Source organism: Sarcophilus harrisii, chromosome 3 (genome assembly GCF_902635505.1).
Source record: "Sarcophilus harrisii chromosome 3, mSarHar1.11, whole genome shotgun sequence".
NCBI lineage: Eukaryota > Metazoa > Chordata > Mammalia > Dasyuromorphia > Dasyuridae > Sarcophilus > Sarcophilus harrisii.
In genome coordinates this window covers 2,607,950-2,634,273 of record NC_045428.1, presented here as the reverse complement: position 1 = coordinate 2,634,273, position 26,324 = coordinate 2,607,950, and the positions used below count along the sequence as shown (strand labels likewise).

Here is a 26,324-nt window from a genome sequence, read left to right as displayed (position 1 = left end):
CCAGACTAGACAAGAGTCTAGGAAGAAATGGAACTCAATCACCTGGTGTTAGACAAATAAATCAGGAAAGAACTGCCTATTGATTAAAAAACAACAACAACAACAACCCGAGAAAACCAAAAAGCCATCTGGCAAAAATTAGTTCAGACCAGTACCTTAAACCACACTCCATATGACATTCTAAATGGATACATGTCTTTCATATTGAAAAACAAACTATGTTTTAAAAGTTAAAGTAGATCAAACACCTTTCTCAGATATGGACGGGAGATGGATTTTTAGCCCAACGAGGGATCGGGGCGATCATAAAGAGCAGATAGTCGACTCTGACAAGCACAGGATAAGAAGGGAAGTGGTCAAATTTCTAAAAAGTTGGATATCCAAGATATGTAGACAACAAGTCATACGTATACATGTATGGCTATATGCACATATATTATAGAATACCAAGCATTTATTAGTATTATAAATAATATATAATATATACATATGTATATACAACTACATGCTTTTATATTTTTGTTATATATTATATATTATTTAACATTATACATAATAGATATATATAGAGAGAGAAAGAGACAAAGAGAGATCAAATAACCAAATGCCATTTCCCAGTAGATAAGGAATCAAAGGATTGGAATAAGTCATTCTCAAAATTAGGGATTTTTTTTGACAAGACAACTGGGGTTATATGACTTGCCCAGGGTCACACAGCTAATGAGTGTCTGAGGCTGGATTTGAACTCATGTTCTCCTCTACTGACTTCAAGACCAATGCTCTACCCACTGGGCCATCTAGCTGCCCCAGAATAAATCACTCTCAAAGGAAGAATTACAAACTATTAACAATATATTAACAGACAAATGCACTCCAAACAACCCTGAGATTCTTCACCCTGCAAAGTGACAAAGAACAAGGTGGGGACGTCAGTGGGGGAGGGTGGGGGAGGAGAGGCGCGCTGGTGCATCGTTGGTAGAGCTGTGAAACGCCGACCGCTTTGGGAATCGCTAACAGAGGCAGCACACAGACACCCCTTCGGCCCGGCCAGGGTCCCGCTAAGCGTCCCCATTAAACACTGACAGTCCCTAAGGAGGAAACAGGACCAGTGCCTGCCCATAACTGTAACTACCTGGGCCCAGGTGGGGAAGACAAGGAGCCAAGGTGAGAATGTCATGGAAGAGAGAGGGTCCCGGGCTGGCAGCACAGGTGAGGATTGGGGGGGAGGGAGAATACTGGAGGAGGAGTCAGAGCAGGAGGCCCAGTGTGAACCTGGGCAAGGCACTGAACTAATCCAGAAGCATCCATTAAGCACCTACTGTATAAGACTGGGCAGACTGAGACAAGAGTTAAGTCCATACATTAGACTTGGTGTCTGTGCTGGGATTTACCAGAAGTTAGACAGTCAGTCAATGAATCAACACACAATTGCTAAGCACCTACTGTGTGCCAGGTGTCCACCAAGAAAAACAGTCCCTGTCCTCAAAGAGCTTCCATTCATGGGAGAGAACTGCCCCCAAAAGGGAGATGGCAGGAGGATGTGGGAAGGGGGGAAGGAAGGGGAGGAATGAAGGTACAGGGGCAGGCCCAGAAGCCCGGGGCAGGAAGGCAGGCTGGCAGGGGTCCTTAACAGCATGGAGGCTCCAGAAGGAACTCAGGAATGGGAGAAGGGAAGACGGGGCAGGTCTCAAGGAAGGCTATTCCATAAAGAGCAGGGCCGGGAAAGGGAGGGTGCTCCAGGACGACTGTCTCTGAATGTCTCTCCTTCCCTGCAGCCCCCCACACTTCTGGGCTGCCCGCCTCCGGCCACTCCCGACTCCCGACTCATTCATAAGAACAACAGCCTCCACAAATCAGGGAGCCACAATGGACCTTTAATCTAGTCCATCCTCCCGATGAGAAAACTGAGATCCACAGCCATGAAATATGATTTAGACGCAGTCACCTGGGCCAGGAGCCAAATCCCAGGACTTGGGGGGGGGGGCCTTACAGAGCTGCTGGGGGGAGGCGGATGTCCACACTGAACGCTTGACACCAGTCTGGACCAAGACAAAAGATACCATGTTGAGACTTGGGGGCCTGGAGGAAGCTGGAGGTGAGAGCGGGACGGAGCGGCAGGACCACGGAGAGCGCCCAGAGCCCTAGCAGGCAGCAGCCACTCCTCTGCACTCTGGGACCAGCCCCATGAAGGGCGACAAGCCCCTTGAGGGGGAACAAGCCCCACGACGGGCAATAAGCCCCACAAGGGGGGACAAGCCCCATTGGGGGGACAAGCCAAACATTTTCATTTTTCTTGAGAAAGAGACTTCCTTCCAGCCCCTATTTAGCCTCTAGAAAGCAGCTGCCCTCCTCAAGGGATTCCTGGCCCGGAGTCAAAGACCTTTGGGAGCTCGGGTCAGTGTTTCCTGAGCACAGCCAAGCTAGACAGTCCAGGAAAATGGTCCAAATCACCTGGGGTTCCCCGCCACAGAGAGCATGGCTTCTGCAGCCTGTCTCGTCTCCCAAGATCAGGGTCCCTGGACGGAGCAGGCAGGAGCCTCCAGCCCCGGTTCTGAACGGCCACAGACAGTGACTGACCACGGCCACACATAGACATCTGTTGGACTTGGGGTATGTGGCAGCCAGGAATGCTGGACCAAGATTAGGAAAACAGTCAATACAATCAATCATATTAGAAACAAACAAACAACAACAAAAACCCAATAAACAAGAAAGAAGCTAAGAAACTGAACATAATTTTTAAAGTTAGATCGCAAGACCTCTGGAGAATACTGAATAAGCACAATGAGAAGCATACATAATTCCGAACTGTGCATGACACATTCACCAAAAAAATCATCATATAAATTAGGCCATAAAACAAATGCAAAAAACCATAAATATTAAACATATGTCTTACTGACCATAATGTGATAAATTCATTAAGGGCCTTTGAAGTAAAGATTAAAAATTAATTGGAAACTAAATAATTCAATTCCAAATAATAGATGGGTCAAAGAACAAATCGTAGAAACATTCAATGATTTCATTAAGGATAATAACAACAGTGAGACAACATATCAAAATTTAATGGATACAACCAAGGCAGTACTTGGGATAATGTTATATCTCTGAACACTTTCAAAAGCAAAAGAAATAGCAAAAAGTCAAATTGAACATGCAGCAACAACAAATGAGAACTCACTATTTGACAAATTCAGAAACCTGAAAAATAGTACGGCAGAAACTAGGCATTGACCAACATCTAACATCCTATCCCAAGATAAGGTCTTTATGGATTCATGAGTTAGCAATAAAGGGTGATACTATAAGTAAATTAGGAGAACAAGGGATAATTGACTTTTCAGAGCTGTGGGGGAAGGAATTTATTGCCAAAGAAAAACAAGAGAATATTATGAAATGCAAAATAGATAATTCTGATTACACTATATTAAAATTAAATTTAAAAGTTTTTACACAAACAAAATCAATGCAGCCAAGATTAAAATGGAAGCAGAAGACTGGGGGGGAGGGGAGAAGGGGAATTTTATAGCCAATGTTTCTGAAAAAGGCCTCATTTCTAAAATACATAGAGAACTGACTCAGATCTATAAGAATGCAAGCCATTCTCCAGTTAATAAATCGTCAAAGTATATAACAATTTCCTGATGAAAAAATTAAAGCCATTTCTAGTCATATTAAAAATCCTCTAATTGATTAGAGAAATTCAAATTAAGACAAATCTGAGATATTTCACACCTCTCAGACTGACTAAGATGACAGGAAAAGATAATAATAAATGTTGGCAGAGATGTAGCAAAACTGGGACACTAATGTATTGTTGGTAGAGTTGTGAAATGACCCAACCATTCTGGAAAGCAATTTGGAATATGCCCAAAGGAACATAAAACTGTGCATACTCTTTGATCTGGCAATGTTTCTATTAGATCTGTTTCCCAAAAAGATCATAAAAGAGGAAAAACCCACACGTGCAAAAATGTTTGTGGCAGCCCTTTTTATAGTGGCAAGGAACTAGAAACTGAGTGGCTGTCTATCGTTTGGAGAATGGCTGAAAAGTTATGGTATCTGAATGTTATGGAGTATTATTGTTTTATAAGAAATGATAAGTGATTTCAGAAAAGCCTGGAAAGACCCACATGAACTGATGCTGAGCAAAGTGAGCAGAACCAAGAGAACATTGTCTACAGTAACAAGAAGATTATGTAATGGTCAACTCTGATGGACTTGGCTCTTGAAGCAATTCAGGCAATTCCAATAGACGTGTGATGAGAAGTAACATTCATATCTAGAGAGAGAACTATGGAGACTGAATGTGGATCAAAACATAGTTTCACACCTTTTTTGGGTTGTTTTTGTTTATTTACTTGTTTTGTTTGTTATTCACTTTTAAACTGACTTTTCTTTTGCAGCATAACGAATAAGAAAATAGAAGAATTACACATATCAAGCTTATATCAGATTGCTTACTGTCTTGGAGAAGACGGAAGAAGGAGACTACCAAATTTTTCAGATAAGAATTTGATGTCCAACTTGTATAAATAGATACATATATGTACACATAACAGATACTTGTATGTACACATGTACACACATACATACAAAAAACCAGCCAAAACCTTTTCCTAATATACAAGTGGTCAAAGGATATGAACTTTCAGAGAGGATACGAGTGGTCAAAAGGATATGAGCTTTCAAAAGAAATGAAAACTAGTAACAAACATTTGAAAAAAGTGTTCCAAATCACTAATAAAAAAAAAAAAACTGCAAATGGAACAACACTAAGGTTTTACCTCCTGGGATGTAAATTGGCAAAAATGGCAAAAAATGGCCATTGTCAATGTTGGTAGGATTTTGGAATGATAAGCACACTAATGTTGCGGGTGAAGCTGTGAAGTGGTACAATCGTTTGGAAAGCAATTTGGAATTATGTGGTTAAAGTGACTTAAACATCCATATTCTTTGAAGCAGAGATTCCATTATTGAGCTTTAATTCTAATAAGCTGTCTTTAAGAAGAAAGTCTCCATATATATCAAAATATTCATGGCACAACTTTTGTGACAGCTAAGAATTGAAAGCAAAGTCAATGCCCATGATGGCTGGGGAATGGCTCATCAGAATGTGGTGCATCGCTGTAACAGAACATGACTATGCTGTAAGAAATGAAGCCTGCGGAGATGTATATGAATTGACACAGGGGGAAAAGAAAACACTAGACACCGTAACTACGGTCATGTAAACTGGAAGAAAGATGGCATACAGTGTCGAGAGAACATTGTGAAATCCCTGAGAACCCGCCCCGCTCGGCGCCCGCCCTTTCTACAAAGGGGGACAGCTTGTTCTGTGCACTGTACCCCGGAGGCGAGCTGGGTTCTTTTTTTTTTCTCTTGTGAAGCATTCACGTGAGTTATCTCTCACGTGATCCTGACAAACATCTGTGAGAGGCAGGTACTATGATTATCCCATGTTCCAGCTGAACAAACAAGGAAAGATTAAAATGATTTGCTCATAGTCACACAGCAAGTTTGTGTCTGAGGCAGGATTTGAATTCAGGTCTTCCTTACTCCCAGCCCAGCGCTCTACCGATGTGCCACCAGGCTGACCACGAATATCATGTCCGGGTCCATCCCGGTCCCCTGATGGGGATCGTCAGACCGGCCTCCTGGTGATGGGAACAGACTAAATCTCAGCCTCAAACACCAAGGGGACCCCCAGAAAACTGACTGAGAAAATAGAGCCAAGATCCTCGAAAACGGACCCTTGTAAACCTGCGGCCGATACCTGTCACTTTAGGAAGCTCAAGTCTCCTCTCGTCTCTGACCTTCCCACACCAACCACGGACACGTTTCTGAATAACTTGTCCCAACAGCCAAGGCGAGAAGGGGAGAGTGGGAGGGGAGGAAGAAGGGCAGGGGGGAAGGGAAGGGAAGAGGTGGAGAAGGGAGGAGAGGAAAGAGAGACGGGAGAGGGGGGAAGGGAAGGGAGATGGGGAAGGAGGAAGGAGAGGAAAGAGAGAAGGGAGAGGGGAAGGGAAGGGGGATGGGGAAGGAGGAAGGAGAGGAAAGAGAGAAGGGAGAGAGGGGAAGGGAAGGGGGATGGGAAGGAGGAAGGAAGAAGGAAAGAGAGATGGGAAAGGGGGGAAGGGAAGGGAGATGGGGAAGGAGGAAGGAAGAAGGAAAGAGAGGTGGGAAAGGGGGGAAGGGAAGGGAGATGGGGAAGGAGGAAGGAAGAAGGAAAGAGGAAGGACAAAGGCTATGGGGAGAAGAAAGGAGGAAGGGAGAAGGAAGGGAGAGAAAGGAGGAAGGGAGAGTGTTTCTATAAGTTTTTAACTCCATCATCCAAAAAAAAATAAAAAGGAGGTTTGAGCCGTTAAGAACGCTTAGTACATGGAAGGAGGAACGCCCGGTTGCAGCCCTGCCTCTGCCTCGGCCCTGGGCCCTCCCATCTCCGGATCTCAGTTTCCTCCTCAGGGAAAGACCAGCCTTAGACACGAGACTCCAGGGTCCCTGCCAGCCCCGGGCCGAGGGTCCCTGACAAGCGGGGCCTTTCCCGGCCTCTGCCAGCGCGTCCCCTCCCTCGGGCAGCCTGGAGGGTAGTTCCTGAAGCAGCCGCCTCTCCGACAGGGGGAGCTCGGCAGCCCCGCGGGGATGCGCCAGGAGCAGGACCCGCGGCTCTGCCGCCGGGACTGAGGCCGCCGGGACTGAGGCCGGGGGAGGCAGCGCCGGGGCCGGGGGTCGGGGCCAAGTCCCACAGGCCCCGGGCCCATTTCCCCGGGGCTGGAGCCTCCCGAGCATCCTCCGGGCTGTGGCTGCAGGGCCTGGGAAGGCCTCCTTCCTCCCACACCGGATGTGCCGGGGAAGCTGGAGCCCGGCCGCGGCCGCCGCCGCCGCGACCACTTCTGTAGGGAATCCTGGGGGAAGCCCCAGACCGGGGGTGTACTGGCACAGTCTCTCCGCGTCCGGTGCCCCGCCCCCCCCCCAAGGGAAGCCCGCGGAGCGCAGAAAGCGGCTCCCTCCCGCCTCCCCCCAGCCCCGGCCTCCCTTCCCGCGCCCTCAAGGCCTCCTTCTGATCCTCCGAAGGCCCGGGAGCTGCACAAGCATCACAGCCCGGCGCACCCCGAGCAAAAGCGGCCTATCTCCCCCCCCGGGCCGTCTGGCGCCCCTCCCTCCCTCCCCCCTCCCGCGCGGGCCGAGGGGTCCCCCAGGGTCACGCGGACAGCCAGGGGCCCCCGCACCCCCCGCGCTTCCTGGTTATGGGCCTCCCCGCGACCCCCGGGGGCTCGGCCCCTTGGGGACCCCGGGGCACCTGCTGAACTGAGCAGATGTCCGGGCGCTGGGCCCTCCCCCCGGCCGGACCCGAAGCCCCTGTTCCCGAAAAGGACCGGGACGCCTGACGCGCCCGGGCCCCGATGGCCCATGGGGGGCCGCCGCAGCCCCTCCCCCACCGCAGCCCCCTCCCCCACGCCGCCCCTCCCCCCGCTCCCCAGGGCCGCGCGCCCGGAACCACGGAAGAACCTCGGGCCCCGGGTCCGCGCCTCCCGGCCAGCAGCCTCCGGAGCATCCCGAGGACGTCGCCAGCCCGAGCCCTGAGCGCGGGCCCGCAACCCCCCTCCCTCCCCCTCGCCAGCCCCTCTGCGGCAGGCGGGAGCCTGTCACGCGCCCCCAGCGGCCCCCTCACGGGCCCCGCCCCCCGCAGCAGGAGCGGGAGAAAAAAGGGGAAATTCTGTCCGCCCGGGCCGCCCCCCGGCCCTGGGGGAGCGGGAGGGAGGGGGGGGAGGGGGCACGGCCGGCCGCTGAAGGGGCTGACAGGGGGAGGGGCCAGGAAGCCTTGGGTTTGAGCCTTGGCCCTAGACGCAGGCCCGGAACAGGGGTCCAGGGGCCGGGACGGACCAGAGCCCCCTGATCCCGGGCCGTCCCGCCAAGCGAGGGGAGAGGGGGGAGGGGCAGGAGGTGGGGGGGAGGGGCGCCCCATCCCCCAGCGGCGAGGCCCCCTTAACGTGGGGGAGGGGAGGGCTGGCTGCGGACGCTCCGGCCCAAACGTCCGTAATTTCCAGAAGAAATGATTTCCTTCCTCTCTTTGCCTCTAAATACGTGCTTCTGGGAAGGAGGCCGGAGGCTTCCTCGGGCCAAACGTTTTACAGGTGCGGGAGGAGGGGCCCGAGCGCGGGAGGCCGGGAACCGCCTGAGGAGGCGTCTGCACTCCAGGCCCGGTGCTCCGGCGCCCCCTAGCGGCTTCCCCTAATCCTGCCCAGAGCAGCGCTTTCAGAAGCGGACTAGCTGGATGGCAATGGGGGTGGGGGGCGGCATTTCATTGTTTTCTTGGGGCCGAGACCCCCCCAATCTCTCGCGGAGGAAACGGCCGAAGCTCCCCAGAGGCCCTGAGCGGGAAAATATGCAGGGTGGGGGGAGGGGAAGCCCCGGACCACAGGGGTGGGGGGAGGGGAAGCCACGGACCACAGGGGGTCAGCCTAGCTGGGAGGCTTTGGTGAGGAAGGGAGACCATGAGCCACAGGGGTCAGGAGGCAGCCCGGCTGGGGGAGGGCAGGGGGAGAAAGCCTGCCAGTCACCGGGCACAGGTGAGATCCCACAGCCCCTGGATGCCCCAGCTGACCCCACTGGCAGACTGGGCAGGAAGCCGAAGAAGGCACAAAGGCAAGTGGCTGGGCAGATGAGGAGGCAGGACTGGCCATGGAGTCAGGGGCCAGTGTCCAACCCCAAGGCCCAGGAGGCTCCAACATCTGAGCCAGGAAGAGAGCCCCTGGCCTAAGCAAAAGGACCAGTTGGTCCTGCGTGGGCCCCTAAGGGCCCCCATGATGAGGAGGGGGATCCTGACCAGACGCCTCCTCAGGGATCCGGGGAGGGGATGAGCATTAGCATCAATAAGTCACTCTGGGACCCCCAAGCAAGAGTCAGACCTGCCAGGGAGCATCAGGAGCCCTGGAAAGGCCTGGCTCTTCTTGGAGGACTTAGCAGGCCCCTAGGAGGACAAGGGGAGACCAAGAGCAGCCAGATTCAGGCTAATGGAGAGCTGCGTGGCCTCCTTCTTCTTCCCTCTAGGAAAACGGTGAGACTGGGAAAGTCCTGGGCAAGGGCTGAAGACAGAGCAAAGAGCCCAAAATGAAGCCCAGTGAGCCCCGCCCCCAACCCCAGAGCCCCTGGGATACACACGGGTAGCATCTCTGCAGATTCTCAATTGGCATGAGGGGTGGGCACAGACCCAGGATATACTTTAAGGAAAGGACATCACATTTGAGAGGAAGGGAAATCACACACACACACACACACACACACACACACCCCTCATTCACCTCTGACTGCTCATCCACTCATATCTATGTCTTCTCATCTATCCCAGTAAGGCCGAAATTTGTGTCTCTCCATGGCCAGTACCAGGATGCAGTAGGCGCTCACTAAATGTTCTCTGATTCGGATTGAAAGCTGGAGGCCCCATTGATGCATTCTCCCTCAGTCAACCTGACTCATTAGAAGTACACAATAGGAAGATCCATGTTGCCGTACATGTGTGCACATTGTGCGTGTGTGTGTGTGACATAAAACACCCTAACCTTGTGTGCTCTACAAATAACCCCGGGGTTGGGGCTGTGGCCAGACTCCTTCACAGGGGTTAGGTGATGAATCGACCTGAAGGTGGGAAGAAGGGAAAAAAGATGAGCATTGAGTGCCTGCCATGTGCCAGTTGCCATGCTAGGGCTTTACAACTAATCTCATTAAACAGGCAGAAAGATGGGCTATCCCACGCCCTCCCGTGTCAGCTGTGGTCAGTATGGGCCTTCACTCTTGCCGTTGGACCCCAATACTGCCTCATCCCTTCCTCCTGTACAAGCTTCCACCTTCCCCCTTCCTGAACAGATCTCAGACTCTTCAAGACAATTATAATTGAAATGCTGACCAGAAACTCTCACCACCAGATGAGCAGGGGTCACTTGGAAACCTCCAGCATTACTACCCCTAGTAGTCCCTGCTCCCCCAGGACTAGCTCACTCCTGCCTTTGGCAGGAGCCCAGGAGTTACTGCTAAATGATGGCCCAACTCCCAGTCCCTGTTTTGAATGGGACAAACTGAATTTCACTGAAGAAGCAGGCATGGATGGCTTGTGACAGATGGCAGATCTCATTATGTCATCTTTGCCCAAAAACTTCTCCCACATGCCGCCTACCTTCTCTCTTATGCTTTTGTTTGGTTTCAGTTTGGGGGGTTTTGCAAGGCAGTTGGGGTTAAGTGACTTGATTAGGAAGCGTTAAGTGCCTGAGTCTAAATTTGAACTCAGGCCCTCCTAACTCCAGTGCCATGCTCTGTCCACTGCACCATGTACACTCTCTTATGACAGAGGGAACTACCATCCTCTCAGACTCTCAGGCTCCCCACCTAGAGACCACCCTGGACTCCTCACTCTCTCACCCTCCAGATCCAGTATGGTGCCAAGACTTATTGATTCCACCTCTGCAACCTCTCTTCTATTTCACCTCTGAAGAATTTCTTATGTATTTCAGGTCTTCATTACCTCTCCTCTTTTTCACATCCCCATCATCTCTCATCTATTTCCCCTCTTCATTATTTCGTCTATTTCACTTCTGAAGCATCTCTCATCTGTTTCACCTCTGCAGCATCGCTTGTCTATTTCATCCCTGTCATGTCCTGTCTATTTCCCCTCTGCAGCACCTCTCATTTATTTCATCTCTGCAGCATCTCTCATCCATTTCATCTCTGCAGCATCTCAACTATTTCACCTCTGTGGTGTCTCTCATCTATTTCATCTCTGCAGCATCTCTCATCTATTTCATCTCTCATCTATTTCACCTCTACAGCATCTCTGATCTGTTTCATCTCTGCAGCATCTCTCGTCCATTTCAACTCTCCATCATCTCCTGTCTATTTCACCTCTGCAGCATCCTCATCTATTTTCCCTCTCCATCATCTCATCTATTTCACCTCTCCATCATCTCTCATCTATTTCACCTCTGCACCATCTCTCATCTATTTCATCTCTGCAGCATCTCTCATTTATTTCATCTCTGCGGCATCTCTCATCTCTTTCATCTCTCATCTATTTGACCTCTGTGGCATCTCCCATTTATTTTATTTCTGCAATATCTCTCATCTATTTCCCTTCTCCTCATTTCTTGTCTATTTCACCTCTGCAGCATCTCTCGTCAATTTCACCTCTGCAGCATCTCTCATCCATTTCATCTCTGCAGCATCTCAACTATTTCACCTCTGCGGTGTCTCTCATCTATTTCATCTCTGCAGCATCTCTCATCTATTTCATTTCTCATCTTTTTCACCTGTACAGCATCTCTCATCTATTTCATCTCTGCAGCATCTCTCGTCTATTTCAACTCTCCATCATCTCCTGTCTATTTCACCTCTGCAGCATCTCTCATCTATTTCATCTCACCTCTTATTTATTTCCCCTCTGCAGTATCTTTCATCTGTTTCACCCCTGCAGCATCTCTCATTTATTTCATCTCTGCAGCATCTCTCGTCTATTTCAACTCTCCATCATCTCTCGTCTATTTCACCCCTGCACCATCTCTCATCTATTTCATCTCTGCAGCATCTCTCATTTATTTCATCTCTGTGGCATCTCCCATTTATTTTATTTCTGCAATATCTCTCATCTATTTCCCTTCTCCTCATTTCTTGTCTATTTCACCTCTGCGGCATCTCTTATTTATTTCCCCTCTGCAGTATCTTTCATCTGTTTCACCTCTGCAGCATCTCTCATCTATTTCACCTCTGCACCATCTCTCATCTATTTCATCTCTGCAGCATCTCTCATTTATTTCATCTCTGCGGCATCTCTCATCTCTTTCATCTCTCATCTATTTGACCTCTGTGGCATCTCCCATTTATTTTATTTCTGCAATATCTCTCATCTATTTCCCTTCTCCTCATTTCTTGTCTATTTCACCTCTGCAGCATCTCTCATCAATTTCACCTCTGCAGCATCTACCATTTCACTCTGCGCTCTCAATTTTTCCCTCTTGGGGTTTCTCTCTATTTCATCTCTCACTTTCACCTTTATTTCTCTTTTTCACCTCAGCATCTCCATCTTTTCATCTCTGCAGCATCTCTCGTCTATTTCAACTCTCCATCATTCTCCTGTCTTTTCACCTCTCAGCATCTCTCATTTATTTCTTCTGGCCCTCTTATTTATTTCCCCTCTCTATCTTTCATCTTTTACCCCGCCATCTCCATTTATTTTTTCCCTCTCACATCTCTCTCAACTTTTCCTCCCTCTCGTCATTTCACCCTACCATCTCTCATCATTTCATCTCTGCAGCATCTCCTTTTTTTCACTCTGTGGTCTCCCATTTTTTTATTTCTGTTCTCATCTATTTTTCTCCTTTTCATTTCTTTCTATTTCATCTCATTCTTTTTATTTCCCTCTGGTATCTTTTCTGTTTACCCTCTCAGCATCTCTATTTTCCCTCTCCATCTTTCTCTATTTCACCCTGGCCCCATCTTTTCTCTGGCTCTCATTTATTTCATCTCTGGCATCTCATTTTTTTCAACTCTATTCTTCTTTCCCCCTAATTTCCCACTTTATCTCTGCAGCATCTCTCATTTATTTCATCTCTGTGGCATCTCCCATTTATTTTATTTCTGCAATATCTCTCATCTATTTCCCTTCTCCTCATTTCTTGTCTATTTCACCTCTCATTCCCTTTTTTCCCCTCCGGTTCTTTCATCTGTTTCACCTCTGCAGCATCTCTCATCTATTTTCCCTCTCCATCATCTCATCTATTTCACCTCTGCAGCATCTCTCATCTATTTCACCTCTGCAGAATCTCTCATCTATTGCATTTCTACAGTATCTCTTGTCTATTTCACCTCTGCAGCATCTCTGATCTGTTTCAATTTTACAGCACCTCTCATTTATTTCACCTCTGCAGCGCCTCTCATCTATTTCACCTCTGCAACATTTCTTTTCTATTTCCCCTCTCCATCATCTCTTATCTATTTCATCTCTCGCATCCCCTCAATATACTCTCCTCCTTGGGACAAATCCCTCACTCTGCAGCCCCCTCATCTCACAATGGATAGCTGCTGAAGGGTCTACCTGCCTCTCCCCATTCTAGTTCATCTTCTATTCAGGCATAAAAATGTTTTTTTCTAAAGTGCAGGTTTAACCATGTCAACCGTCTACTCAATAAATCCCAATGGCTCCCCATCACCTCAATTACTGTCATCTTTATCTCATCCTTTTTAAATCTTCATTTTTGTTATTAGTTGTAAAAAGGTTCATTATTACAAATAAGAATAATACATTTATTTGTAAAATTTATAAAGAGGTGAGTATATAGGGTAAAGTGGTGCCATAGTGCACAGTGCACAGAAGCCTTCATCTTTCTCAGTTCAAATCTGGCCTCAGGTAGTTATTAGCTATGTGAACCGGGGCACATCACTTAACCCTGTTTCCCTCAGTTTCCTCATCTGTCAAATGAGTTAAAGAAGGAAAGAGCAAACCATTCCATTATCACTGCTAAGAAAATTCCAAATAGAACCATGAAGAGTTGGTTCTACGGAACTACTGAAAAATAACAAACAGCATATACATACTGGGGGTGCGTGCTTGAAAACTTTTCATGGATGTGAAGACTGAGCCAAAAAATTTGGAGCCCATTAGTGCAAACACACAACTCGGTCACTGGAAGCAGTTCTTGTGCCAAATCCTAACTTACAGGTAAGAGGTGCTCCCCTCTGCCCCCCATAGTAGGGCTAGGTCTATGCCAATGACTGGGAAGGGAAGGTGCATGCTTGCCCTTCTCTCCTCCATACTGGTTGGCACAGCGTTACCCACTAAAGAAAAACACAACTTGATCCCCAAACCAGCCCCATTGTGGTTGGTCTTGGCTTCATTGGGCACAGATCTTTCCATGGGTCCAATTGGTAATGACTCTGAAGGAATCTCCATCCTCCCCAGAAGATCCCCTATCCAAGATCCCCTGGACCAGACCAGGTTTCCAAGAGCTCACAAAGCCACCTACACCAAGCACACCATCCCCCAGTGTCATCCAGAAACCCCCCTCAGCCCCAGCATGACCAAGGACAGCTCCCCAGCCCTGGTAGCAGAGCAGCAATCATCCTTTCTAGCAGTCAGTGATGAGATAGAGGGCAGAAAAGACAGACCCAGCAGAAAAAGATGGCGGGGGTGAGTCCTGTATTCCAGTGGGGAACACCGGGTTATGGCTGCGCCCAGTGAGGCCCAGGTCACACAGTCTGCCATGGCAGAGCCTGAATTCCAAACTAGGCCTCCTTGGGCCCAGGCCAGAGTCCAGCAACTGCCCCCCCTCAATCTTACAAAGAAAATGGGGCCTCTTCCCTCCCCCCTGGTCACCTCCCAATCTCCAACTCCTTCCACGGAGCATCCAGGGGACTTCAGGAAATGACGAGGACAAAGAAGGGCCCCGCAGCCGCCCCATCCGGCCCCTAGCTTCCTTACCCTTGGGCATGATCTGGTGCATGGCGACCGACAAGAAGAAGATGGAGTCCCCGTAGTAGGTCCCAGAGCCTGCGCTAAAGTGCTTCTGCATGGCCTCCACCACGGGGAACAGCTTCTCGGTCAAGACGGCCACATCGTGGAAGATGACCTGTGGGAGAACGAGAAGTGAGAGTCTGGAGGGGTCGGCCCGGCACACCTGGGGTCACATCCAGGCCCCCCCCCCGCAGCAGGCGCTCGGTCCCTGGCCCTCGGCCCTGGACCTGCACCAGAAGCTCCCTGCCTGGAGCCATTTGGCCTGGAGCCATTTGGCCTGGCGGGACTGACCACAAGCTCCAAGCCCAAGACCTCGCTCCCAGCAGGGACTTAATGCTCATTAAACAAGCCGGGAACAGCCTCTCTGAGTCCTCCTCATCACCCCTGGGGGTCACCAGGGAGCTCGCACACCTTTTAACCCAGGAGACCTCGGCAGCTCTACAGAGAGCAGAGAGGGGAAAGGCCCGTTTGTACCCAACATGCTCAGCGGTTCTGTGTGGGGGCAAAGAATCAGAATCCAAGGGGCCGCCCAGCGGGCCGTGGTGCAGGAACGGGGAGGGGGGAAGGGAGGGAGGGGGGGCATCAGCCTAAGAAATGATGGGCAGGAGGCCTCTGGAAAACCTGGGAGGAGCCCTGGGGGCGGTGGGGGGGGGGGAGCTGTCTAGTTTCTCTCATTGGGGGAATGGGTACAAAGTACAGGGGAGCTCCTGGGCGCCCTGTGACTCAGGCAAGCCTCAGTCTGCCTCCTGTGCAGAGGGTGCCGACTTGGAGGCACTCTAAAGCCCCACCCAGTCCAGCCCCTTCCTGAGGAGCTCTGGGCCTGAGGAGGCAGCCCCTCATGCAGATAGCAGCCCCAGGACAGCTGAGAGGAAGGGGAGAGCCCCCAACCCCCCAGGAGGATCCGCCCATCTTTTTCAAGAGCCCTAAAAACTGGGCCGAACATGGGGGTCAAGAAGGAGATTCCCACCATCTCTCTCTTTTCTCTCCTCGGGAGCTCTGAAAACAACAGAAACGCAGCTTTCTAGGGCCGGACCCTCCCAGCTGCTGCAACCGCCCCCTCTGCCTGAATGGCAGCAGCTGCCACAGAGGGGCCGGGCGTGGAGCACCAGCGCCCCCTGCCGCCCGCAACGCGGAAGAACATCCTACCCACCGGGGCCCGGGACTCTGCCCGGCTTCCCCCCCGCCCCGCGCTCATCTGGGCAGTCGCTGCCGGCCCCCAAAGGTTCAAGGAACCCCAGACTGTCACCGATGGGCTTCCGGGGGCATCTCCTTCCCCTCCCCATGTTTATTTCTTACTTTTTCTTATTTAGCGCCATCAGATCACACGACCTGATCAGATCTCCCTATGGCAGATGGCATCCCCGGACCCAAGCGTCCTCCTCTTCTTCCTCCTCTCCTCTCCCTTTTCCTCCTCCTCTTTTTTTTCTCTTTCTCCTCTTGCTTCATATTCCTCTTTTCTTCCTCCTCTTCCTCTTTGCCTCCTCTTTCTTTTTTTTCTCCTCTTGCCTCCTATTCCTCTCCTTTTCTTCTTCCTCCTCTTCCTTTTTTCCTTCTCTTTCTCCTCCTCCTCTTGTCTCCCTCTCCCTCCTCCTCCCTTCTCCTCTCTCTCTAGAGTAATGGCTTCCAAAGGTTTTGTATATTTACTGTTGTGTCTACATGTCTTCTCCCAATAGAGTGGAGCTTCTTGAGGGCAGGAGCTAGTTCATTTCCGGTTTTGTGACCTCTCACACTTTTCTTTCAGTATTTTTCTTCCTTTTCCCCACAATGTGGCTCATGCAGAAATGCTCTGCCTGACTGCCCGTGTCTTCTCAAAGGGTGGGGAGGAGACAGGTAGGAAGAGAATTTGGAACTGAAAAAACCCATTTTTGCAATAATATGCACACAGTTGGTGTGCTTTTGGTGCTTTTGGTGAATTAAGCAACCAGGGTTGTTCCTCAAGAACAATAAGCAACATTCTTATCAGAATTACATTTTAATTCCTCCAGCAGAATTCTGATATTCTGGGCTGAATCCAAGGATTCACAGTGAAAACCCCTTACTTGCTAATGCTGCTTGGTTTGGGTTGGGGTTTTTTAGCTCTGATTTGGGTTTATTAGGTTCTCTTACAATGGGGCACCTTTATAACTGGAAAGCCAGGCACCTGAGGAAGGAGGAGCAGTTGGGGCCCAGGCAGGGACTATATAAGATCTATATACCTCATCAGCAGGGGAACTCCCCCTCTCTCAGTCTAATTCATCTTCCCAAGGCCCAGGAAATAAAACAAGCCATCACCTCCCCCCAGTCCAGATTCCCTACCAGCTCCTCCCCTGGGCTCACTGGGCTCCGAGAACACGGGGCCTGGGGCCAGAGTCACCAGGGACAGGCCCCTGAGTGGAAGGAAAGTCTCCACCTTCTGGTACAAGGCTCGGCCCAGCTGGAGGTGGGGACTAACCTGCTATGGCAAGAAACAGATGGTCCATCCCCCGCCTGAAGGCCTGGCCCTTTGGGGCCCAAGGTCGCCTTCCTTCGTGTGATGGGACCTTATTCTCCTTATAAACACAGTCAAACTTTCCAGCTAAACAACCAAAATGGAGGCAGGGGAGGGGAGAGAGCGGAGTCCCGGGCCTTCCTCAGAGGGAGGACTCCCCATCTCCTGGGAGCATCCCCCGGGCAGACACTAGGCATGTCCCGGGAGTGAAACTGAAAAAGGAATGATCCCCGGGGTCTGCTGGACGGAGCACTGGGCAAGATCTGCGTCCAAATCTGAGCCCAGGCGCTTCCTAGCTGTGTGACCCTGGGCGAGACGTCTCAAGCTCCATTTCCTTCGCCAAAATGGGGATAACAGCACCTTCCTGGCTTGGGCAGGAACTAAAGGAGACTGGTCTGGGGTGCTCAGCACGGTTCCTGGCACACGGAGGTGGGGAAGGGGGGAAGGAGAAGAGCAGCTTTTATCATTATCACTGTCACGATAGTGCTGGGGACTGTCCGGTTAGGGGGGGATTTGATTAAGATTCTGTTTGGCCCAGAGGGCAGAAGTCAAGGGCCGAGGAGTAAAGTGATGATGACTAACAACAGCTGCCATTGGTATAACACACTAAGGCCACCTGGAAGTCAGGAACATCTTCCTACCAATCAGAGCTCCGGGCTTGAGCAGCTTCTCGAGGGGGAGGTCCCAAAGCAAGGGTCAAACGACCACTTGTGGGGTCATTTGGGGAGGATTCTGGGTCACACAAGCTGTGTGCGATGGCTTCAAAGGTCCCTTCTCTCTCGGGGATTCTGGGCGGCTCCATTAGACTGTGGGCGTCTGGAGAACACGGACACATTGGCTGGTTTGGTTATGGCTTGGGGGGGGGGGGAGTCTTTATATCCAATTGACTTAGCAAGTACACAGTAGGTCCTTAATAAATGCTTACTGACTAAATGACTAACTCCCAGGAAGCTCCCTTTAGCTCTGCTTTGTTGTCCCTACGATCTCCCCTAAGGGCTTGTGGGAGTTGAGGTCCCAATCCCCCAAAGCCAGCGTTTGTGAAAGGCTTGCTCGGAGCCAGTTCTGGGCAAACAGGGGGGCGCAGAACTCTGAAGGGAAGGGGGGCCGGCTCCTTGCTCACGGCCCCCCCAGGACAGAACCGAGGGCCCAGAAGCGCACAGAGACCCGGGAAGGACGTTCCCTCCAAAGTCTCAAGAGCCCGGCCCAGCTCCGGAGGCTGTGCCCATGGAACCCGGGCCCTGGTGGCTCTGAGAAGGCTGGGATTCCTCCTCGGCACCCCAGGAGACATAGCCCCCCCCTTCCCCCCCCCCCCACAGCAGCGCCTCTCTCGGGTGTTTCCCTGGCTCCTGGGCCTCGGGGGAGCGGCCCCTTAGCGGCCTATAAATGGAATGGGGGGGCGGGGCGGGCTGGCTCCCAGCACCGCGGACAGGGCGCAGGAGGCAGGTTTCTCAGCGGGGGAAGGACGCGGAGCCCCATTCCAGGCAAACTCCTTGAACGCTGCGGGAGGAGGGGAGAGGCTGGGGCCGGGAGCCCAGAGGAAACGCTCGTGTCCAGGGGGGGCCCTGGTGTGGGGAAGGCGGCGAGGGGGGATGGGGGCGGGGAGAGAGATCCGAGGCCCCCATGGACTGGGAGAAGGGGCCAGAGCGGCAGCCGCTACCCGCCCCCCCCCCCCCACCGGGCCTGAGGGGGGAGGGACCTCTTGTCCAAGCGCTAGAGCGACTCCACGGTCACAGAGGTCCCCCGTCCCCGCGGGCCGGCCCTCTGCGCGTGGCAGGTGAGCCATCCCACACGGCTCTCCAGGAGAAGACGCCCCTGTTCAGAAGCCCCTGCCGGCCTGGGCGGACGCCAAGGAGGGATCCCGACCCCAGACCACTGCGGCAACCACACACTGGCGATCCGGGCCGGGGTGGGAGAGTCTGGCGGCCGGCCCCCCTACTCGGCGGCGCTGCCGGCCCCTGTGACCCTCGGGGAGGTTTGGGGACCTCAGACCAAGGTGGGCTGGGCCCTTCCCCTCCCCCCTCCCCCCGAGCCCGCCGGGGCCTGGGGCGCAGGCAGACGGCGGGCAGGGGCGGGCAGCCGCGCCCGCCCTGCGCCGCCCGCGCCCCCGAGCCCTGCGCCACCGGCGCCCCCCCTCACCCCGCGCGCCCCCGCCCCGCGCCCGCCCGCGCGCCCCCCGCGCCCGCCCTTGCTCACCTTGTACTTGAAGGGCACCCCGGGCAGCAGCTCCCGCAGCAGGTCCTTGGCGATCTCCCTGCTGGCCGCCTCGCAGACGAAGTGCACGTTGAGCGCCTCCCGCGCGCCCAGCTTGGCGCGGCGCAGCAGCGAGCGCAGGGCCGTGCGCCCCTTGGCCTGCAGCGCGGGGCTGCGGTCGGCCTTGGTGAACATCATCAGCACGTGCAAGTCCCGCTCGCCGGGCCCCGCGGGGCCGCCCTCGGCCGCCTTGGCCCGGGGCTCGGGCGCCGGGGGGGCGTCGGAGGCGGGGCCCGGCTCGGGGCCGCCCGTGGCCGCCGCCCGGCTCTCCTTCAGCCTCCGCGTGGCGCTGGAGAAGGTCTCGCGGCCCGAGCCCGCGTAGTAGAAGGCGCACACGGCCAGCAGCCCCGCCAGCAGCAGCGCGCACTGGGGGGAGCGCAGCGAGCCCAGGCGGCCCCGCGCGCACGCGGCCCCGCGCCGCCTTCCCCGCCGCGCCGCCCCCGGCCCCGCCGCCCGCCATGCCGGCCCCTCGGGCCCGATCAGCGCCGGTCAGGCCCGGCCGGGGGGGCGGGGGGTTCGGGGGCCCGGACGGGGGCCGCGGGAGCGCCGGAGGCCGCCGGAGGGGGGAGTCGGGGGGTGAAAGGCGGAGGGGGCGCCCGCGGCGGTTCCGGGCCTCGGGCCCCCAGTGCCCGCAGCCTGCAGGCCGAGCGCGACGCCCAGAACTCGCCCTGCCCACCGGGGCGGGGCCAGGCCGGTGAGCTCATCCCGGCCCGGGGGCGGGGCGGGGGCGGGGCCAGGCCGGTGAGCTCATCCCGGCCCGGGGGCGGGGCGGGGGCGGGGCCAGGCCGGTGAGCTCATCCCGGCCCGGGGGCGGGGCGGGGGCGGGGCCAGGCCGGTGAGCTCATCCCGGCCCGGGAGGCGGGGCTAGGGAGGGGCGAGAGGGACCCGGATTCCGGCCTCTCTCGGGCCGCCCCAGGCGCCAGGGCGGGGCGGGGGGGAGGGGGACCCCGATCACAAACCTTTAGGGCTCGGAAAGCGCCCCTTTCCTCCCCTCCCCCCACCCGCGGCTGAGCTCATTCTGCCGGGGTGGGGGAGGAGCTAGGAAGGAGCGGGAGGAAGCGGGAGCCCGATCTCAGGGCCGGGAGGGCGCCCCTTCCCCTCCCCCGCCCTGGGACTGAGCTCTCCCTGGCCCGAGGCGGGAGGGAAGGGACTGAGCTGGAGGGGGGAGTTGGAAGAGCCCCTCCCTCCCTCCCTCCCTCCAAGTGAGCTCTTCCCGGCGGGGGCAGAGGGATGCCGAGGAAGGGGAGGGGAGGAGGGAGAGGAGGAGGAGGCTCCGCCATCTAGAACCCAGAAGGACCTCTCCAAGGGCTGAAGGATCCCAGGCCCGGGACCGAACTCATCCCTGGGGCTCCGGGAGAAGGGGAGGGGGGCGAGGGCCTGGAGCTGGAGCACTGAGAGTCCTTCCCGTCCATCCTGCTCTGAAAAAACCCCCATTCAGCCTTCTCACAGAAGTGGAAACTGAGGCCCAGCTTGGGGGGGGGGGGCAAGTCCCCCACTTAGAGGCCGAATGGCCCCAGGCTCCTGACTCCCGACTTCAGCGCCCCCCCCTTCCCAAAGAGACTCCGGAAATGGCCCCTAACACAACTTCATTCCCCTAATCTTCCTACACACCCACCCCTGCTTCCGGCTCCCTCCCCGGGAGAAGGGAAGATGGGGAGGGGGCAGAGGAAGAGGAGGAGTTTGGCCTGGACCTCCAGCTGGGGATGGCCTCAGCAGCCCAGGGGTGACCCCCGACTCCGGGGTGCAGGGAAAGAATGGAACAAAGGGTGCAGGAGAGGGCCCAGGCCCCCACCACAGCCCCCAAAGGTCCGCCAATGCCTGGGGACAACCCCTCGGGTGGGGCCGGGGAGGCTCCCGGTCGTGACTTGTTCTTGGGCCCATTACAATGCAGTTCTGGCCATATCACCTTGTACTTGTGCCCGGCGCCCAGCACAGGGCCTGGCACTGGGGGGTGGGGGGCTCCATCAATCCTTGGCGACTGAACGGCGACCGCCATTCCATTCCCAACCAAGGCCTGGATGCGGAGGCTTTTTAACTGACCCAATTCCGGAGTAGTTCAGCATCCGAAGTCTTTATTCCAGTACACTATTTACAATTCTTACATCATGTACATTGTAGAATAACAAGCATGTACGTTTACAATCGCATTTACAATGAAAACAAATAACCGCCAAGTCGGACACACCAAACTACGGACTGATGAAGGCCCATGGAGTGAGGAGTGGGCCCGGAAGCGCCAAGGGAGAGCCCGCGAGCCGGCTCTGGCCCTCAGAGCTCCGGGAAGCTCCTCACCGGGTGGCCACCTTTCCCTGCTCACAAGCACACGGCTTGACTAAGTTCTAGTTCTTCGGGGGAAAAAATAGGATTAGATGGAACATAATATGGAAGGAGGCTAAAAAGATACAGGCAACACAAAAAAATTTCATCTTTTGCAATTAGAAAAACTACTCACTATATACCTGAAAACAGCAAATTTATGTAAACAGAAAAGACTAAGAAAAATAAAATCGATTGTATAACTGATTCATTGAAATTCAATTTAAAATACGTCAACAGGTTAATTCTGATGTGGTGAAAATGTTAAAATCTTCACATTTCTAAAAAGCCCAGACTTCCCCAAAGGTCACGCCAGTAAGATGGAGGGCCGCGGGCCACCAGGAGATGAAACCATTTCGGATCAATGCAGCGCAAGCGTCCTGGGAGAGGAGAGCCTGGGCTCCTGCCTCCATTTTCTCCTGGTGAAGGGGCGCTGAGCACAGTGACGCATCCTTCCAGCCCGTTTCCAAGGCGCGGAGCCTCGGGCATGTAGGCCATTTTTGGAGTCAATATCCACATTGGAAAAAGGAATGATCATGAAACTTTAAAGAGTAACGAGAGTGCAGCCGTTTGGGAACAATGCTGCTCTTCAAAACAGGGATTACATTCGGTTATAAATGAAAACATAAATAGTGGCAATCGTTTTTGGTTTATTATAATCATGTCCTTTTACAAAAAAAGTAAAAAACGTTGCTACATGTGTAAGATTACCTTTTACAATACTGCTTAACATATTACAGATCATTAAAGTGTTTAGGTAATGAAACGAAAGAAAACTTGAAAAATTCACTCGTGAGAAGCTCATCTCAGCACGTATGTACAACCTTCCGAAAGCACAGGAGATACTGAGACCAAAGGAAGCCCAAGACCGATTAGTCACACACTGTAATGCAGTGGACTCAGAAATACCTGAATTTTGAAGCATTGTACCAAGAGTAATTTAAAAAAAAAAGAAAAACTAGCGTTCATTAGCGTATACCTGTTGCTGCAATGAAGGCGTTACAAATACTGAACCAGCGGATAACCTAAACCAACGAGAGCTCTCAAAATTAATTTCATCTTCTGTGTTCTGTTCAGATCTAAGACTCTTTTCTTGCACGTTCAGATTTCTAAAATGCTAATGAGCCAGACAATCTGCGCCGTGATGGAGTTACAGGCAGCAGCACCAACGGGGAGCTGGATGGTCCCCATCCGCCCGCCCCCCAAGGCCGAGCAGGCGTCTGTCCCCTGACCCACTCGATGTCACCATTTAGTAAGATTCAGGTGTATTACATACAGTAAAAAGCCATTATGGCGTAGGGCTTGTACCACGGCTGGCTGGAAATGGGCCACAGCTCAGAAATGAGCCGGCTGACTGTGTGTCCGGAAGCCGAGCCCAGAACGTCATTCTCCGGGAGCTCCCCAACGTCACCGCCGAGGCGCCCTCCCAGCTACCCCAAGAGGTCAAGCAGCGGCAAGGTGGCAGCTGGTTGCCAAAACCTCGTCCCCAAAGAAAGCCTGCCCTGAAGATGTTAGAAAGCAGCGGCTGGAGTCAGCGCTTCCCATTGATTCTAAGTGCGCAGCCAAGCAAGCGCAGCCAGAAGCAGCTGCCTGCAGGGGAGCGAGAGGTGAGGGGCTCCCAGCACCAAAGGAAGCTACTTAGCACCGAGGGGCCAGAGCAGCAGAGGCTTAGGAGCCTTAGGGTGGGAACGGGGCCTGGCTCTGCAGGCCCACAGATGGGGACAGGGCTGGAGCGGTGGGGAGAAATCAGAGCCTCCTTTAAAATAATACTTAAAGAGAGCTCTGGTTTGGGCCCTTGCATTTATTTATGCAAATTATTACTTTTGCTTCAAAGCTCTAGTGGTTTACTTTGCAATCAAGGTTTTTACTAAGGAGTTTTTTTTTGTTTTTTTTTTTTTAAAAGGAAGTAATTCTAAAGGCAACAGAAAAACATGCTTTCAAGTTCCCATTTTATCTTAGCCACCTTGCAGGGAAGCAACAGAACTTCAATTCTACTTTTAAAAAGACGTCTCTCCCGTTTGTCCAAGACGTCAGTGTTTCCTGATCACTAGGTAAACTGGAATAATTTATAGAATTTAAACAAATGAGATTACTCAAGTTTGTCTCTAACATGGTTTTACTTCATCAAACTACTCGATTTGACATTAAATCACTTGACAACTTAATTATGCCTTATTTAAAAACCCAGTGTTGGAAATCATGAGCTCCTCAAACAACATAACATTTCTCCACTTATGCAAAAATGAAGTCAACTTTCCAAAGCTCTCCTTGGAGACCGTGTCAGCATTCCAATTTTATTCCTTAGTGACATGATTCATGGGAAATGGACAATTAGACACAAAGGGTGGCTACAATCACAGAGGAAGCGTCGAGAGCGGACGGGATGATGTTGGGACATCAGACATGAAAAAGGAGCCTTGTGCTAAAAAAGTCAAGAGCTACTTCTCTGAGGCTCTGGAACGAAAAGAACTACGATCAATATGGTTTGCGAACAGAAAAGGTGCGTCTCACAGCTAAGGCAGAGCCGGGGCAGGGCCGGCCCTTGGCCAGCGGGGCTGAAAGGGTTCCTTCCCCGTGAGGTCAGAGCCGAGAAGGGGGAAAGGTGAGCCCTCGATTGGGGAAGAGCAAACCTCTAAAAACTTCCTTGTCCATCAACTACTTTGAAAGGGACATCTTAATTAGGGTTTAATTTGGAAACCGTTCAAGTCATTTTTGGAGAAGAATTCTATTACATCCCTAAATCGGGCAAGGGACCGGGAAGCTGAACCGTCAAGTTAGCCTCCCAAGCGCTACGTCCTGCGGCTGCGGGAGCTCAAACACCTCTCCTCTCTGGGCCACAAAGCCGGGAGCCACGCCGGGATCGGGCCCCAGGATCGGGGGCTTTCCCTGGCACGACCGCACAGGGGAGGAGGTGTCTGTCCCACCGGGCCACAGAGCCAGCCTTGGCCCTGAGCTCCTCCAGCTGTGTGGACGTGGTTAGTGGAATGTGTTAAGCATAAGTCACGGAAAGAGGGAGCTGTCCCCCCTTAAAAAGGAGGGCTTTGAAAAGCGCCCCCGAACTACATCTGCACCCACAAGTCCCTCACCCAGCTGACCTCGCTTCAGTCCAGGCAAGCCCCTAAAGCGGATTGCACCCATCCCCAACAGGCCCCAAACAGGGTCCCCCCCTCCCCCCGAGGCTGCAGAGGCACCGAGACAAGAATTCACAAAAACGTTTCCCCGTGGAACTGGCAAGGAATGTACCTTCTCCTGTCACTCGTTCAATATCTAGAAAACCTGAATGTGCAGCATGAAAGCAGGAGGAAAATGGGCATTTGCAGCTGGGTGAAGAAGAGGGGACCAGATTTAATTTGTTTCCCTTCTTTAAAAAAATTCAGAATTTCTGTGAATCTTGTTGGAAACGGTTTAGTTTTTCTGGATTATTGGAGGCCATTTGGGAAAAGTCACGGAAAATGTCTTGGTAAGTTTCATCACCTGCATAAAAATAAAAGGAGGACACTCGTCAGACACGTGTGACACATTTGCAAAACGTACATGAAATCTGATGTCTCTTAATTAGGACTCTGTACAACTGGAAGTTCGTGCTTTTACTGAGTCAAAATCACGAAGCAATTTTAGAGACAAGAAACGAGTTCCAAGTCAACGACAGAAAAGGAAACAGTAAAGCAGTACCTGGAAGAAGTGCCTCAGCGCAGCCAGAGGAGAAAGGGCAGAGTTAGAGAGGGCAAAGAGCAGAGAGGAGGTGAAGGGGCAAGCAGGGGCAATCTGGAGAAACCTTCTCTAGTCTTCTAAGGAAAGGATCCTCAGAGCCAGCACCCCCGAGAAGCACAAGCGACTGCCGTCCTGGGGAATGGCATTGGGATCCCAGGCTGGACCTCACTCCCCATGGGCCTCCTCATGCCCCTGACAGACGTGTCCGGCTCGAAGGGCAGCCAGAGTGAGCATGGGAAGGGGGGGGGGGGGGGTCCATGTTCCTCTTCCCAGGCTTCTCCCTTCTTTGTAAGGCACTCTTAAAGTCTCTCAGAATGACATCTGGCTAAAGCATCCTTTGAGATACACTTAATCTTCCCGTTCCCCACCCAAGGCCCCGGGGACCAGAGAGAGGATATGGCTGGGAGGTGTTGGGGGACATATACAGGAGCTTGGGGCCGGGCCCCGGAGCCAAAGTGGAGGTGAGCAGCCCCTGTCTGAATGACATGGCCCTTCCAGAGCCGGCCGGCTACCCATCTCCACCCTCGGCCCACGGCAAAGCCCCGGCTGTCCAAGAAGTTCCACGTGGGAGGACAAGGAACGAGGCTGGGCTTCTCGACCCCCCAAATGGGGGGGGAAGTGGTCAAACATCTCCTACTTATCTGAACCTCGTACGTTTGGGCAAAGAGAGGGAGAAGTTTATGAACGGGCCCTCCGTACACATCCCCACGCTAAAATCAATCTCGAAGCTACTGAAGTCAGTCAGCTGACGACTGAGTTACTGACGATTGAGATTCTTCCTGAGTTGAACCCCAAATAATCTGATGCCGTGTCTAAGTGAAAGTGAAGGAACTCCCATGGTCGGAGGGGACCAACATCGAGCCCAGGTAACGAAGGGACCGAGGCAGCAGGATCCATATTCAAATGGTTGAACAGAGGGGCAGCCCACCCCCCCGCCAGGGAGGCCACCCTCATGCTGGCCCCCCGCCCCCCATACACACACAGACACACACACCCCAGCCAAGCCTTTCAGGAGGTCTCAGGAAGCCTGGAGGAGATAAAAACAAACAAGACGAAGGAGGCAACCCAAGAGGAACTCATTCT

The 26,324-nt window shown here is 53.0% G+C and overlaps 2 protein-coding genes and 1 long non-coding RNA gene across 9 annotated transcripts in view; all 3 read right to left on the bottom strand.

The window, feature by feature from the left end:
* Positions 1 to 19,790, bottom strand: part of XXYLT1 (xyloside xylosyltransferase 1) — a 40,373-nt gene extending 20,583 nt beyond the window's left edge. Inside the window, 3 exon segments of the mRNA XM_031963601.1 lie at positions 14,465 to 14,612; positions 19,158 to 19,635; positions 19,637 to 19,790. Coding sequence (XP_031819461.1) covers positions 14,465 to 14,612; positions 19,158 to 19,635; positions 19,637 to 19,674 — 664 coding nt within the window. The 5' untranslated portion in view covers positions 19,675 to 19,790.
* On the bottom strand, positions 10,280 to 12,957 carry LOC116422966. The gene is made up of 3 exons (XR_004233455.1): positions 12,720 to 12,957; positions 11,414 to 11,725; positions 10,280 to 11,338 (listed from the first exon to the last, which is right to left on the bottom strand). It is a non-coding gene; the product is annotated as an uncharacterized LOC116422966 (long non-coding RNA).
* A 1,476-nt stretch (positions 19,791 to 21,266) lies between the features above and the next one.
* The window catches only part of ACAP2 (ArfGAP with coiled-coil, ankyrin repeat and PH domains 2), a 76,286-nt gene continuing 71,228 nt past the window's right edge, over positions 21,267 to 26,324 (bottom strand). For 6 of the 7 annotated variants that reach the window (XM_031963598.1, XM_031963593.1, XM_031963596.1 and 3 more), the window contains one exon: positions 21,267 to 25,004. In XM_031963598.1, the coding sequence (XP_031819458.1) occupies positions 24,904 to 25,004 (101 nt within the window). In that variant the 3' untranslated portion in view covers positions 21,267 to 24,903. The remainder of the gene's footprint in view (positions 25,005 to 26,324) is intronic. The other variant, XM_031963599.1, reaches the window with a different exon arrangement.